Below are 17,185 nucleotides of genomic sequence, written 5' to 3' on the forward strand. Positions count from 1 at the left end.
AATATTAAGGATTTCAAAATTATCGACATGGCGGGAAAACTTCGCCACGTGTTTAAAGCGAAAGAATGAAATTGCAACTAACCTTATTGCAAATGTTAATAATTCCAGGTGTCAGCACTTTCACATTTTTGGCATTCTTTGCCACAAATTCTCCCGCTTGTTTTGGAAGAAGCTTCATTAGTCTTTTAAATCTTCTTAAAATATTTTCCTTGCCAGAGCCTAAACAGATGGCCAATAATTTTGAACAGCGTTTCATTAAAGAGAAATTGAAGAACTTCAAAATTAAGCTAAATTCAAAATTTTGCTCTTCAATTCAGCTCTTTGGCTTAAAAACTAATTGGACCAAAATCTAAATACAAGCAGGTGTAACTCATATTTTTGGAAAAAATGTTATACTGTTGTGAAATTCCTGAGAGAGTAAGTGAGAATTCCCTCTTAATTGTGTTGCAAATTGTTACATAAGAAACTACGCTACAGAGCAGTGGCCATCTAAAAATAATAGCGTCAAGCTTGCAAAGCTTTGCTGTAAACAATGTGATACACGTAAATAGACATTAGGAAATTACTGTAAGATCGGGTCTTTACATTGCTCAACTAAATTGGGTCTTTACATTGAATAAAAAACTTAATTTAAATTAAAATAAAAAACTTAATAAATAAATAAAATAAATAATAAAAAATAAAATAAATAAATACTAAAACTTAATAATAAATAAATAAATAAATAAAATACCGAAATAAATCAAAAACAAAAAATTGATTAAACTTAATCAAAAAAATTCAAAAATTGATCAAAAAATCAAAATTGATCAAAAATTAATCAAAAAATCAAAAAAAATTGATAAAACTCAGTTTTAAATTTGCCCAGCTGGCTGTTTAACTTCCATGTCTCAATGCTTGGTGTTGTTTCTACCTCCTCTACCATGATGACCCCTCAGGGGTAATCGTCGATGTAGTACAGATGGCCTTAGAAATGGAATCATTCTATGGCAAATGCTGAGTTAGAGTTAGTTATGTACCATGTTTTAGGGTCTAAAACTAGTCAGAGATGTGGTTCAAATTCTTTAGACTCTCTGTATGCCCCTTAAGCCCCATATAGATTTGTATCGTACTTTCAAGCGAAATATTTAAGTCAAAGGGCCAAAAAGTGTGCCTCAGGGGGTGATACGATTGGTAAAGCCCCAGGAGGACAGAGGCCTATAATTAGGCAAATAACTGATATAAGCAAAGGTTTCATAGATCTTTAATTGATAAAAATGAACACTTAAACCTTAAAATTGAAAGTTACATAAGGACCTTCATTCTGTTTGATTGTAAGAACGCAATTGAGGCCCTTCAAGTAAAATGATCCACTCACGCCTCTCTATTTCACCTTGAATTCTCAAGAAAAACCTTTCACTAATATGACTCGAAAAAATCAATTGATACGCACAGGGACGTGCACAGGGGAGGGAACCTCAAGCAGTAGCCCTCCCCCAATCTATTTTTTGTATCTGGGCACTTCATTTTCAAATTATGAAATAGATTTGCTCCCTAAAAAAGAATTTCCAATGGGCTCCCTCGAGACAAAAATTCCTGCTTACATGCTTTAATACTACTACTACTACTACTAATAACTCACTGCAGCACCAAGCCGCCTGTGGCCAACATAGCCACGCACGCTCCTCCTCCAAACTAATATATTTAAAGCCTCCCTCTTTACACCCTCCCAGAAAGTTCCCATTTCCTTTAAATCTTTATTTATGACATCCTCCTAACACAGACAAGGACGACCTGCTTTCCGTGTAGCCCCAGACGGTTGGCCAAAAAGGACAATCTTCGGTAATCTGTCATCCTTCATCCGTAGAACGTGGCCTAGCCATATCAACCTTTCTTTCATTATAGCCCCAGAAAACGGGATTGAACCACCCTTTTCGTACAACCTACTGTTTAAATACGGTCAGTCAGCCGGGTACCCGGAACAATCCGTAGGCAATTTCTCTGGAAATCATCTCGTAAATTTTCATCTGCTTTTCGGAGTGCCCATGCTTCAGAGCCATATTTAACCACTGTCATCACTGTAGCTTCCAATATTCTAATCTTGGTTTGTAGACTTATCTTTCTATTCTTCCAAACTTTTTTTAACTGTGAAAAAACACCCTGAGCTTTAGCTATTCTACTTTTAACATCTTCACTGCTCCCACCATCTTTACTAATAATACTACCAAGGTAACTGAAGCTCCCAACCTGATCAATCTTTTCGTTACCTAATGTCACCTGTTCATTTTCACTTATTCCTAGCCTTAGTGACTTAGTCTTCTTAACATTAATTTTCAAGCCTATTTTAGCACCCTGAACTCGCAAAACCTCTAAAAATTCATTCATTTTGCTCACACTTTCATCTAATATGCTTAAATCATCAGCATAATCTAAGTCCCGGAGCGTTCTTCCTCCCCATTTGATTCCATGGTCTCCAATTGCCTTTCCTGTACTCCTTAAGACGAAGTCCATCAAAATGATCCATATAAAGGGGGATAGAACAAAACCCTGCTTAACTCCTGATTTAATACAAAACCAGTTGCTAACCTCATTTTCTACCTTAACCGCAACAGTATTATTCTCGTACATAGCGCAAATCACTTTAATGTATTTTTCTGGTATACCATATAACGATAAAACCTTTGTTAACGCTGTTCTATCAATAGAATCGAAAGCTTGCTCATAATCGATAAAACTAAGGACCAAAGGTGTTTGACAATGAAGGGACTTCTCAATTATTAACCTAAGAGCGAAAACATGGTCGATACATCCTCTACCTTTTCTAAAATCGCATTGTTCTTCCCTTAAAACTTTGTCTACAGCATGTCTCAGTCTAAAAAGTATCATATTACTCAGTAATTTGCTACATACAGAGACCAGACTAATGCCTCGAAAATTACGACACTCACTCTTGTCACCTTTCTTATACAGTGGTTTAATTAAGGTTTTCCTAAAATCATTGGGTACTTAGTTGACATGTAATATGAAAAATCTCAGTATACCTTGGTTCATTCGATCCTGGGCAGCTAATCAAGTTAAAAAAAAATATTTAAGAGTTATTAATCAATTCAAATATGTAGTTGAAAAAAATGTGTTCCATCAAAAGAAAATCCATTTTCCCGGAACACAAATGACATCGCAATTTGCACAATTTGTGCCTTTTACAGAATATGATAGTGTATATTACACAAGATTCACTTGACGCAAGGACTTGAAGGTTTAAATTTTACTTGACGCAAGGACTTAGAGGTTTAAATTTAAACCCATTTGGAAAAATCAAGTATTTAAATTGGCAATCTTAAAAAAAATATTTGTAAAAATTACAGTTTGATACATAATTTGGCTCATTAAAAGGTTGAACCCTCCATAAAAACAATTATAAAATTAGTGCTAATGAATTATCAAAGGGTCAAGATTGGAAAAATTAAGTAAACATCAGCTTGTTTAGGTTATTAGCTTACCCGGCCAGTGAACTTTGCAGTTCATGCATGTTTGCAATATATTATAGGTTATTTATTAGTGGAGATTATTATCGTCATGGGTGGACTCACAAAATTAGGTGAAGGTTCAGACATCAATGACTCGTAGTGCCCAAAATGAAAAAAATAATAACGAATAAGCAAAAAACATAGCTCAAATAGATGCTAGGCTATTTTTCTCCCTTAGTAGAAGTACCTCCCCTGGTAGGGTCAAGATGCACACCCCTCACCCTGGAAACAGCACCCACTGACTTCGGCAGCAATCAGTGGCCGGTGATATTTGATCTTCAGAACCGGAACCAGCAAAAGAGCTTCTTTGTCTCAACTCTGAGCGTTTTTCAAGAAAAATTTCTTGTACTACGATCGGCACTAGATTAAGAAAAGCGGTAGTGATTCTTGGTGTGTTCGGAAAGGTTAAGCGTATTTTACTGACACTTCAGGGAATTTTAAGGGACATGCTAAACTAAATTAAAAGATACTACGTGCATCCTGTTTTTCAAAAATTGGTATCTGCAATATTTCAGGAAACGCTGATGGTATTAGGTTTGAACTTACAGGGTATGTTAAAAAGTGATTAGGGGGCAACCAGCTCCCATCCCATTCCCTTTTTGACTACCCTCCCCCCAACAATATCTGATCAAAGTTTTGGAATAGCCAGCTTGTGAAAAAATAGTTGAAAAGTCAACTACTATGGCTACAGGGATGACAAACCCATGGGGCAAGTGCTGTACGTCATATAAGCTTCCTGTTGTTTATACTTAAGGTTAGTTTTTGGAAAAAGGGGGCATATTTGAGCCTTACTCTCTAAAAAGGCTAAAGGTATCAAGGTAAAACTTTTAGAAAATGTTAAAGGGAACTTCAACCAAAATCAAAACATACAAAATGCAGGAGGTTTGTCAAAAGGAAACAAGAGCAATATCTTAGGAATGGCTTAGGGATTTAAGTTGAAACTTCAAAGGCATGTTGAAAAAGTAACAGAGGGCAACCAGTCCCCCTCTTCTGACTTCTTAGACGCTCCTCTTAGCTCTGATAGATACCTTTGAAATCTATTTTGTTGAAAATAGTCCCAAGGTCTAACAGCTATCCCTGTGGGGATGCCATAACCCATAGCCCCCAGGGCAAGGATTATAAATTATCTGATTTGTCCACTTTTAATATGTTTTTAATATGATATATTTAATATATCATTATTTATTAATATTATTACTAAATAATATTATTTAGTAATAATAATAGTAATTTTTATTATTAGTAATAATATTATTATTTTTATTAATATTATTACTAAATAATATTATTTAGTTATAATAATAGTAACTTTTTATTATTAGTAATAATATTATTATTTTTATTAATATTATTACCAAACAATATTTAAAATATTAATATTTTTAATATGATTTAGATTTGGAAAGGAAGTTATGTTTGATCCTGGGTGTGTCTGCAAAGACTAAGGGTAATGATGTAAAACTTTTTGGAATGTTGAGGGGTATTTGGGCAAAAGCCAGAAGATACTATCTTTATCCGAGTTATGAAAATGTCGTATCTGGAACATATTTGGAACAAGTAAAGGTTTTAACTTAAAACTTTTTGGGCCACTTCTACTCCTGCTATTACTGCAGCTGCAAATGCGACTGGTAACTACTTCTGACTGCGATAAATTACTAATATGACTGTGACTCTTTGGAACTGGTACTAGATATACTTGTGACTACTTTCCGTGAATGTTGAATGAAATCAACAATACATTATATATCTCAGGAAATTTGCTGTATGTTGATTTTTTTTCTTCTCGTTTTTTGTTTCTCGTTGTTTTTTAAATTTTTCTTCGTGAAATATGTTGCTTGGGGATTTTTCCTTTGCAGAACTTGTTATATTTCAATTATTTTCATGAAACTTCTTGTCTCTTGCTTTTTCTCTTTGCGAAACTTGTTTTATTTTTCCTTTTCTTTATGAAACGTTTTATATGTTTATTTTTTTTCTTCTTGAAATTTGTTAGATTTGGCTTTTTGTTCGTGAAACTTACGGTATATAGATTTTTTTTTTCGTGAAACTTATGATATGATGATTTTGAAGCTTAGTTTATGCTAATATATTTTTTTTCTTGAAACTTATTATATGTTGATTTTTATTTAATCGTGAAACTTGTTTTAAGTTGTTTTTTTTTCGTGAAACATTTTACATGTTTTTTTTATAGGTAAAACTTCTCGTATGTTGGTTTTCTTCGTAAAACTTGTTGTATGATAATCTTTCTTCTTCGCGAAACTCATTGTATGTTGATTCTTTTTTTCCTGAAAATTTCTTGTGATGTTTTTTCTTCCTGATATTTGTTGCACATTATTTTTTTGTACGTCAAAACTTGTTCAATTTTTATCTTTCCTTCATGAAGCTTATTCTATGTTGATTTTTTTCTTCGTGAAACTTGTTGTATGTGGATTTCTTCTTTCACGACTCAACTTATCTTGATAGATTAAGTAAAAAAAAAAGTTTTTTTTTTAACTGCCTGTAAGGAGCGACATTAAAACTTAAGACAAACAGAAATTTTTTCGTATATGGAAGAGGTTGTCCCCTCCGCAATCCCTCGCTCTTTACACTAAAGTTTGAATCTGTCACAACTCTACTTTTTATAAAATAAAAAAATTTAGCGTAAAGAGTGAGGGGTTGCAGAGAAAAAAACCACTTTTATATGCGGAATAATTTCTGTTCGTTTTAAGTTTTAATGTCGCTCCTTACAGGCAGTTAAAAAAAAACTTTTTTTTCATTTAATTTCTGAACGTTTTTGAATTAATGCATGTTTTGATTTTTGCTCACCGCACTTGCATAATTAAAGCGAAATTTGTATATTAGTCTTTTTTTTGGTAAATGGCTTTCTCATAGTTTTGATCGGATAATTTTGATAAAAAGAAGGGATGGGAGAGGAGGCCAAACTACCCTCCAATTTTTGCTTACTTGAAAATACAACTAGATTTTTTTCTGTACTAACGTTTTTGTTAGCAATAAACATACGTATCCTACGAATTAACTTACGTAACGAACTTCTGTATTTGCATGTTTTATTACGTATATGAGGGGGTTTGCCCCCTCTTCAATACCTTGCTCTTTACACTAAGACTTGAATTTTATCCCTAATCTTTCAGAATGACCCCTGAATCACAAAGACCGTAGAATAAATAGTTTAAAGTACTAAAAATACTTTAGCATAAAGAGCATGGTATTGGGGAGAAGACGAACCCCCTTATATACGTAATATTTTGTGTTCGTTTTAAGTTTTAATGCTACTTATTACTGCCAGGCGAAACATTTTTTATTTATTTAGATTATCTTCCCTCATGATAAGTTCCTCCATGGAAAGATTCTCCCACGTAATCCCCTCTTCTGGCCCATTCCAACCCTAAAGCGAAAAAGTCTCCCTGAAAACATCTGTACACTTCATAATAACCATTCCTATATGTAAACAATGGTCAAAGTTTGTAACTTGCAGCACCTCCCCGGGGTACTCTGGGGGATTAAACCGTCCCCAAAGACATATTTATAGGTTTTCGACTAAGTTGGACAGAATGGCTACCTCAAAATTTCGATCCGGTGACTTTTGGAAAAAATATGCGTGGGAGGGGGCCTAGGTGCACTTTAATTTTTTTTGGTTACTTAAAAAGGTTACTAGAACTTTTAATTTCCGCTAGAAGGAGCCCTCTTGCAATATTCTAGGACCACTGGGTCGATACGATCACCCCTGAAAAAAAAAAAAAAACGCATCCTTGATCTGTCTTCTGGCAAAAAATACAATATTCTACGTTTTTGGGTATTTTAGGGGGGGTAGGTTAAGTGCCCGAGAAGGCAAATTTTCTCAGGCACTTAACTTTTGATGAGCAAGTCTAATCTTGATGAAACTTATATATTTAAAATCAGCATTAAAATGTGATTCATTTGATGTAACTATTGGTGTCAAAATTTTTTTTTAGACTTCTGGGTTACTATTGAGCCGGGTCGCTCCTTACTACAGTTTGTTACCACGAACTGTTTGATTTTGTTCGTGAAACTTGTTGCATGCTGATTTTTTGTTCGTGAAACTTGTTGCACGTGGATTAATTCTTCAAGAAACTTAATGTTTCTTGATTCATGTCTTCGAGAAACGTGTTATATTTCTATTTCTTCTTCATGAAACTTCGTGAAACTTGTACGCCTTTTAGGTTACTTTTACTTTTTAGGTTATTACTTTCAGGCTACGGTTTTAGGTTAGGTTAACCTAACTGACCTAACCTACACACGGTAAGTTAGATGTGTGTTAAATTCGCACAGAACGTTAGGTGTGTGTTAAATTCACACGATACGTTAGGTGTATGTTAAATTCAAATAAAGCCTTCTCGAATTCTTTGTAGACCCTGTAACACCCTCCCCATCCAAACATGGGGTCCTCTTGTCCCAGGCAGCAACGTTTGAAAGTTGCAATCCAATTAGTAAAAAGGATATTGTCCTATTTTGGCCCCATTTTCAGACCATCTCACCAAAAAATTGTGTCTTACACTAAAATCCACTTAACACAAGGACTTGGATGTTTTAAATTTCAATCTATTTTGAAAAACAAAGATTTTACGGCCTTTTTTGGCACTTTATTTGGGCCACTTTTTATTTTACCGGAGTCCCCTTATCCAAATGGCTTAAGGACGTAAATTGTGAGCTGATCAGAAAAATCGCTGTTATCTTTTTCAGGAAATTAAATAAAATAAAAAAACAAGTTTTTTTAACTGAAAGTAAGGAGCGACATTAAAACTTAAAACGAACAGAAATCACTTCGTATACGAAAGGGGCTGCTTCCTCATCAACGCCCCACTCTTTACGCTACAGTTTCATTCTTTCTCTCAACTCTTATTTTTAAAACAGTAAAAAACTTTAGCGTAAAGAGCGGGGCGTTGATGAGGAAGCAGCCCCTTTTGTATACGAAGTAATTTCTGTTCGTTTTAAGTTTTAATGTCGCTCCTTACTTTCAGTTAAAAAACTTGTTTTTTTTATATTTAATTTCTGAACGTTTTTGAATCAATGCATGTTTTGATTTTGGCTCTCTGCAGAGGAATAATTAAAACGAAATTTGCATATTTTTTTTTTTGGCTAAATGGCTTTCTCATAATTTTGATCGAATGATTTTGAGAAAAAAAGAGCGGGGGAGGAAGCCTAGTTGCCCTCCGATTTTCGGTTAATTAAAAAGGCAACTAGAACTTTTAATTTTTTACGAATCTTTTTATTAGTAAAAGATATACGTAACGTATAAATTAGCTTACGTAAAGAACTTTTGCATTCTCATGTTTATATTACAAATATGAGGGGGTTTGCCCCCTCGTCAGTACCTCACTCTTTACATTAAAGCTTAAATTTTGTCCTAATTCATTAAGAATGACCCCTGAATCACAAAAGCCGAAGAGTAAATAGTTGAAATTACTAAAAAATACTTTAGCGTAAAGAGCGAGGTATTAGGAGGAGGTGAGCCCCTCATATGGGTAATAATTTCTGTTCGTTTTAAGTTTTAATGCTGCTCCTTACTTAAAGCTGAAAAAACTTTTTCATATTTATTTTTTCATTTTTTTTTTAAGTAATGCTAGTAAATCCTGCGCGCCCTTCATGGAAATTTTATTCCCCCATGACAAATTCCTCGATGGAAAGTTACCCCAGCATATCCCCCTCTTCTCAACCCCTCCCCCAACCAAAAAATCCTCCTGAAAACGCCTGTACACTTCCCAATAACCATTGCTATATGTAAGCACTGGTCAAAGTTTGTAACTTGTAGCCCCTCCCACGGGGACTGTGAGGGAGTAAGTCGTCCCCAAAGACATAGCTATGAGGTTTTTAGACTACGTTGAATAAACTGGCTATCTCAGAATTTTGATTCGTTGAATTTGGGAAAATAATTAGCGTGGGAGGGGGCCTAGGTGCCCTCCAATTTTCTCGGTCACTCAAAAAGGGCATCAGAACTTTTCATTTCCGTTAGAATGAGCCCTCTTACAGCATTATAGGACGACTGGGTCGATACGATCAACCCAGGAAAAAAAAACAAATAAACACGCATCCGTGATCTGGCAAAAAATACAATATTCCACATTTTTGTAGATAGGAGCTTGAAACTTCTACAGTAGGGTTTTCTGATACGCTGAATCTGATGGTGTGATTTACGTTAAGACTCCATGACTTTTAGGGGGTGTTTCCCCCTATTTTCTAAAATAGCGCAAATTTTCTCAGGCTCTTAACTTTTGATGGGTAAGACTAAACTTGATGAAACTTATATATTTAAAATCAGCATTAAAATGCAATTCTTTTGACGTAGCTATTGGTATCAAAATTCCATTTTTTGAGACTTTTGGTTACTATTGAGCCGGGTCGCTCCTTACTACAGTTCGTTACCACGAACTGTTTGATAGTTATCGGGGAGACCAAGCCCCGAACTAAACTATTTTTACAGTAGGCTACTCTTTGTTCGGGGACTTCAAACTAATGAGGTTTCAAACTGACGATGGATAAGGCTTCCGGCCTATCCTGAAACCCCAAAGACCTCTCCCCCAAAGAAAATGGAGTAGTTGTGACAGTCTCTCTTGATAATTTCAATCTTTGCCCTAGAACAAAAATATTTGTTGCAAAATATGTCAAATTGGCCAAGGAATTTGGCCAAACTCGCAAAACTTTGCCCCCTCGTTAATACCCCGCTCTTTAGACTAAAGTTCAAATCATGTAAAATAATTCAAAGTAACAGTTAGTAATAATAATAAAATCAATAAATAAGCAATATAAGCAATATTAATATAAGCAATAATTTATATAAGTAATATAAGCAATAATTTGTTTGTATTATTTTCCGGCCAATCTTAGCATTTAATTTTATCTTAAGGAGCTTCATAACTATGATTTTTATGTGACAATAAACCAAAGATATTGTAAGTGTACCGGTTGTGGTTGTTATGAAATTAAAAAAAAACAAGTTTCTTCCAACTGAACGTGAGCAATAACAAAAAACAAAACAAACATAAATTATTACATTTATTTTCTAAAGATCTTTTCTTTCATTCATTTCAGTGATTTGAGAATTGCTCAACTTGTGACTCTCATTTTCATAAAAATAGTTTCGATCTCTTTGACCGTTTTGTTACTATACCTTACAAAATTAATTCCGCAAATAATTTAAGTTACGTGGGAGAATCTTTCCATGAAGAAATTTCTCGTGGGGGAAGTGAATTTTCCATGGAGGGAGAGCTGGATTTCCCGATATTAGTTAAAACGATCAGAAATTTTAAAAAAAGTTTTTCAGCTAAAAGTAAGAAGCAACATTAAAACTTAAAACGAAAAGAAAATATCACGTATATGAGATGGGTTGCCTCTCCTCAGTAGCTCGCTCTTACGCTAAAATTTCTTTTTCAATTTTTAAAAAGAGGATATTATTCTAATTAAATAGCCTTTGTGATTCAGGAGTCACTCTTAAACAACTGAAATAAAAATCAAACTTAGGTTACTATGCGGTTCTTATTACTTTAAAAAAAGTAAAATTAATATGCAAATTGCGTTTTAATTATTCATATACGGTGAGCCAAATTCAAAACCTTCATTAATTCAAGAACGTTCAGTAATTAAGTAAAAAAAAACAATTGTTTTAATTGAAAGTTAGTAGCAACATTAAAACTTAAAACCAGGAGAAATTATTCTGTATATGAAAGGGACTGTTCCCTCCTCAACGCCCCGCTCTTTACGCTGAAGTTTTGATTGTTTCAAAAAGTAGAGTTGTGACAAAGAGTTAAACTTTAGCGTAAAGAGCGGGACGTTGAGGAGGCAACAGCCTCTTTAATAAACTGAATAATTTCTGTTCGTTTTAATTTTAAATATCGCTGCCTACTTTCAGTTAAAAAAAATAGTTTTTTTTAATATTTAATATATTTAAGCAAAATCCAGGCTAGTTTTTGGGTCGTAGGAACATCCACTATCTGCCAATGAAAAAGAAAATGGTGTTAGCCGATAAAGTTTCGTTTTGATCTTTGATGTTTACATTTCTTTTACTTATCTTATTATTATATACACCCTACTCATTACGCATCACTTTTTGGAATTTCAACAAGGATAGTAAATCTGTTTAAAATGCCAGTATCAATAATTTCCTATGATAAAATACCACAGTCAATAGTTATTGTGTACACATTGGTGACTAAAATTACAAGCGATGTTCTAAAATGAGCTAAGGTGTGATTTTTACCAAGTTGATTACAATTGAGAAAATTAAATGAGTGAGCAGGTTGGCAATTGGATCTTCAAACAAACATATTTAAATTAGTGACAAATTTTAGCCGCGAAAGTCGATAGATAGATCATCAATGAACGTAGTAAGTGTAAGCGAAATAGAAACAAGCAAAATCACAAAGTCTGAAGACTCGTATTAATGAATTTGGTGTTTAACGCCACCGTGATTTTCCACCACCGTATGTTTTCCGCCACCCACGAAATCTTGCATCATCAAGAGAATTAGTTGGATTAGAATAGACAGGTTAGGTTAGTCTATATCCAGGTCTATGTATATATTTTTGTCTATATCTATGTCTATGTCTTTGTTTATGTCAATATATATGTCTATTTCTATGTCTATGTCTATGTCTGTTCTTATATCTATGTCTATGTCTATATCTGTGTCTATTCTGACCTACCTGAATTAAAAGGTGGTGGAAAACATGTTGTGGCGGAAAACCGCGGTGGCATTAAAACACTGCTACCGTATTAATAGGTGGTAGCAGCCATGCTAAAAGTCACCTTTTTATAGTTGTAAATTCTCCTTATTGAAATTCTAAGATAATATTATAATGATGAGACTAAGAAAATATCACACATCTTTATCTCTTTTAGGTTTAAGTCTAACTTCAATTTAAAACTGGTGCCTCCAAATTTTCTTGCTTAAACGGAGCTTTCTGCTCGAATGAAAACGCAACCTGAAGAAGGGGAAACAAAAGGAGTATCTAAATACAGACATACTTGATATTGGGTGTTATGGGTATTATTGGGTATTATATTGGGATATTCAGTATTAAAATCCTTCTCAATATGTAGGCTGTTGCTGAAGGACAAGCAAAATCCATCCTTTTTGGGTCCAGGTAAGAATTATGCAAAGCTTCCCACAATGTATTATCGAATTCGGCTAGACGTCGACAATATCCTTACAAAATCTGGAGGTTAGATCCTTACTCTTTTATTATAGTAAGCTGAAATCAATAGCATAAGACAAAAAACAAAACAAAAAATTAATAAAACAAACCATAAACAAAACAAAACAATATATAAAATAAAAAAAAACAAGACAAAGCCGAAATGTTGTTTACACAACACAGTAAACACAGCACAAGTTAAGGGGAAAACAGAAGACCATGTTAAGGGAAAGATTTAGAGGGATCATCTCAACGAAAATCTTCAACATTTCCCCATATTTTTGCCCACAGTCTTATTAACCTTCACAAAATACTCTTCAAATTCTTCGATACCCTTGATATTTTTCGCTATGCAAAGGATAGTGTAATTGCTGGGCAAAACAAGTCCTTTTTTTAATATTCAAGATTGTAAGCTTTGGCTATATTTTTGATTATCACGGGTGAGCAGTTCCCGTCGTGCAGTCTCTCGCATGGGTGCTCGTATCCAAACCATTCAAATATTATCATTTAAATTTCTATTTGTAAGTAAAATCTATGTTAACGAAAATAGCGTATTCTAAATTACTTTTTCATTGTTCATTCTTCACCTTCTCGACTTCTAACTTTTTTAATATAAATAAATAAATATATAATATTGGTATAATAATAAATATATAACATTAATTTTCAGTTTAGGGTCTTAATTGTTTTCAATAGTAGTTTTATATTTTTAAGGCCTGCTCTTTCTACAGCATCTTGTACTTTTTTTTTGGTTTTGGCCCCACTGTTAGGAGATTTTATGGAAATATATTTATAGTTTTTTTTTTAAATTCATTATCCTATCTTTCACCTTTTTTGATCTTGAATGATTTTTTAGCGCATTGTGAAAATTTTGGGTGCCTCAAAATTTGAGCAATTTTAAGATGTTTCCAAAAACAAGGAATGTCTGGGCAGCCTTAAACGATTGCTAATCCACATCAATATGACATTTTCGTAAAAGTAACTTGCCTTTTTCAGTTTTTTATTCCCCCTTCCCCAGTAGATGGAGCAGATTTTCAAAGGCTAGTAGCATTTAACGTGTAGCTTTCAACTTAATTAAATAAAAAAACTAGTTTTTTAACTGAAAGTAAGGAGCGACACTAAAATTTAAAACGAACAGAAATTACTCCATATTTGAAAGGGGCCGTTCCCTTCTCAAGGCCCCGCTCTTTACGCTTAAGTTTGACTCTTTCTCTCTACTTTAATTCTACTTTAATAAACGGTAAATATATATATATATATATATATATATATATATATATATATATATATGTGTGTGTGTGTAAAAATATATGTATAAAATATATTTTTATATTGTTTTGCCAGGCAAGATGCGCTCGTTACACATTTAAATTATCGAGTTTTTTTTCAGTTTATCAAGGGTTTTTCAAGGGACCGTAAAAAAGTTCTAATTATCGAGAGAATCAAATTATCTTATTGACTGTAGTTGGAATCACAAGAATTCAATTGTATTAATTGTATTCATATATTGCTGTGAAAACTCCCTGTTTTACAGCTATGGTAACAATTAGCACGAGTCACTCCTTACTTATAGTTCGTTGCCATGAACTATTTAATGTTTAAAAATTAGAGTAAAACCAATTTCGATTTAAACATTGATAACAACAAAGTTTCAGGTGATACGTGCCTCCCCTGTTCCTGAGAAATCCCCTAACCTCATTATCCCCCCCGTCTCCCCACGCTCTTGACCTTTTTTTCTACTTTGTAGAGCAAAAGTGTCCTACTGCTAGAAAACTTGTTCCAGCAAAAATTCAATTAAATATTTCGAAAAACACAAAATTATATAAACATTCCTGAAAATCAAAAAAGGAATACAATTCCTTGCATTCCTTGTATTCTTTTTGAATTTTCCTTTTTGAACTTTTTGGAATTTTTGGAAAATTCCTTTTTGAACGCTCCGCTGTCAATTTAATAAAACTTTGTCATCTCATTTTTTTTTTCTTCGACCCTTAATCACAGTAAAAGCAAAAGCGAATAAGAAGGACAGAATATCTTTCAAACAGTTCGTGGAAGGGAGTAGGGAGTAGGGAGCGTAGTAGTAGGGAGTAGTAGTAGGGAGTAGTAGTAGAGCGTAGGAGCGTGTAGTAGGGAGCGACCCGGCTCAATAGTAAACGAAACTGAAAAACAGATAGTAAACGTATCTAGTAAGAATAGTAATAGTAGAATAGTAAACGGAACTAAAAAACAGAATTTTGATACGATTAGATACATCAAAAGAATAAAATTTTTATGATAAATTTTAATATATAAGTTTAATCAAATTTAGTCTTACCCATCAAAAGTTAAGAGCCTGAGAAAATTTGCATTATTTTGGAAGGTAAGGGGAAACACCCACTAAAAGTCATAAAATCTTAACGAAAATCACACCATCAGATTCAGCGTATCAGAGAACCTTTTTGTAGAAGTTTCAAGCTCCTATCTACAGAAATGTAGAAATTTGTATTTTTTGCCAGAAGGCTGATCACGGATGCGTATTTATTTGTTTGTTTTTTTTTTTTAACTGAAAAAACGTAATATAAATATGCAAATTTCGTTTTAATTATTCATCTGTGGAGAGCCAAAATCAAAACATGCATTAATTCAAAAACGTTCAGAAATTAAATAAGAAAAACAAGTTTTTTTTAACTGAAAGTAAGGAGCGACATTAAAACTTAAAACGAACAGAAATTACTTCGTATATGAAAGGGGCTGCTCCCTCCTCAGCACCCCACTCTTTACGCTAAATTTTGACTCTTTCTCTCAACTCTACTTTTTAAAACAGTAAAAAAAACTTTAGAGTAAAGAGCGGGGCGTTGACGAGGGAGCAGCCCCTTTCATATACGAAGGAATTTCTGTTCGTTTTAAGTTTTAATGTTGCTCCTTACTTTCAGTTAAAAAAAACTTGTTTTTTTATTTAATTAATTCAAAAACGGTCAGAAATTAAAAAAAACAAGTTTTTTAACTGAAAGTAAGGAGCGACATTAAAACTTATAAAGTTGAGAGAAAGAGTCAAACTTTAGCGTAAAGAGCGGGGCGTTGAGGACGAAAAAGCCCCTTTAATATACGGAGTAATTTCTGCTCGTTTTCAGTTTTGATGTCGCTCCTTACTTTCAGTTAAAGAACTTGTTTTTTTTTCATTTAATACTTACAGGATTGGAACAAATGTGTTTTAAACATTTTCTTTTACAACTCTAACATTGAAAAATAAAAATACCAATTAAATAAATCTTAAATTGCTGAGATTTCCAGAGATCAATGTAATTATATATTGAACATTATTATTATCAATGTTTTTCGTCAGTATTATCATTATTATATTCAGTTGTTATTCATTATAGTCATTATATCAGTCATTTTATTATCAATCATTATGTATTATATCAATCAAAATATATTATCAGTCATTACTTATTATAATCGTTGCCATATCGGTCACTATATTGTCAAACATTACTATTATCGGTGTTATTATCAGTATTATTAGTAATTAGTTTATTTTTACTAGTGCTTTCCAGTAATCTTAATTGCTATGGGGATCTTTTTTGTTCATCATCATAGGCAGCGCAATTGCGGTGCCTAAGTAAAGAGTGATATGGGCACAATTTTTTTTTTGTCTCAGACCAGGGCGCTTCGTATCGAAGGTCTTATCATATAAACTTCCAAAATTGCTTATTCAGTTAGAAATTGAAACAGTTAGTGCCCTTTCTAATAGTCAAAATTGATTGGAGGGCAACTAGCCCTCCTCCCACGCCCACCATTCCCCAGGCACATCCAATCAAAATGTTCAGATACCCATTTTGTTTAACCTAGTTGAAAGGCCCGTAAACGATGTCTTTGAGGGTGACAACCCCCTCACAGCCCTCAATGCAAATATTGTAATTTATGCCCTGGGGGCATATAAAGTTTCGATTGTATAAACTTCAGAGGGGGCTCATTTAATCGGTAAATAGAAGTTTTGGTGCCTCTAAAGATATGAGTGATCGGAGGTTGGATATCCCCCCCCACACCTTGTATTTTCCTGAAATTCATCTGATGGAAAATTTGATATGGCCATTTACTACAGTAGAAACTTCTAAAAGGGCTCATTCGATTGGAAGTTAAAGGGTTTTGTGGCCTTTTTAATAGTGGAAAGTGACCCACCATTTCCCCAAAAATATCCAATCAAAATTTGAGATAGCCACAGCCCTCAGAACAAGGGTTGTTGGTTATGCCCTCATTGGATTGTTAATCAGATGTCTCTAATACTCTTTTTAAAATTCAAAGTGACCGGAGGAAGCGTACCCCCCCTCACACACACATTGCATATTTACCGAAAACGATCTTATAAAAATTTTGATAAGGCCATTTGTTGTCAAAGAAACTTCAAAAAATGTTTATTCAAAAATTTTTGAATTTAAAGAACCTTTTTTTAATAGTCAAAAGTGATCGGAGGTGAACAAGTTCACCTCCCTCTCACACAACGATCGATTCCCAAAATATATCTCATCAAAATTTGAAGATAGAAATTTTGTTCAG

At 33.6% G+C, this 17,185-nt stretch overlaps 2 protein-coding genes across 3 annotated transcripts in view; one reads left to right on the plus strand and one right to left on the minus strand.

The window, feature by feature from the left end:
• Positions 1 to 264, minus strand: part of LOC136027889 (queuosine 5'-phosphate N-glycosylase/hydrolase-like) — a 49,256-nt gene extending 48,992 nt beyond the window's left edge. Inside the window, exon 1 of the mRNA XM_065705315.1 lies at positions 83 to 264. Coding sequence (XP_065561387.1) covers positions 83 to 256 — 174 coding nt within the window. The 5' untranslated portion in view covers positions 257 to 264. The remainder of the gene's footprint in view (positions 1 to 82) is intronic.
• An 11,355-nt stretch (positions 265 to 11,619) lies between these two features.
• Positions 11,620 to 17,185, plus strand: part of LOC136027890 (uncharacterized) — a 52,202-nt gene continuing 46,636 nt past the window's right edge. The window contains exon 1 of one of the 2 annotated variants that reach the window (XM_065705316.1): positions 11,620 to 11,842. The gene's annotated coding sequence lies outside the window, so the exon portion shown is untranslated. The remainder of the gene's footprint in view (positions 11,843 to 17,185) is intronic. The other variant, XM_065705317.1, reaches the window with a different exon arrangement.

Source organism: Artemia franciscana, chromosome 6 (assembly GCF_032884065.1).
Source record: "Artemia franciscana chromosome 6, ASM3288406v1, whole genome shotgun sequence".
NCBI classification, from domain to species: domain Eukaryota; kingdom Metazoa; phylum Arthropoda; class Branchiopoda; order Anostraca; family Artemiidae; genus Artemia; species Artemia franciscana.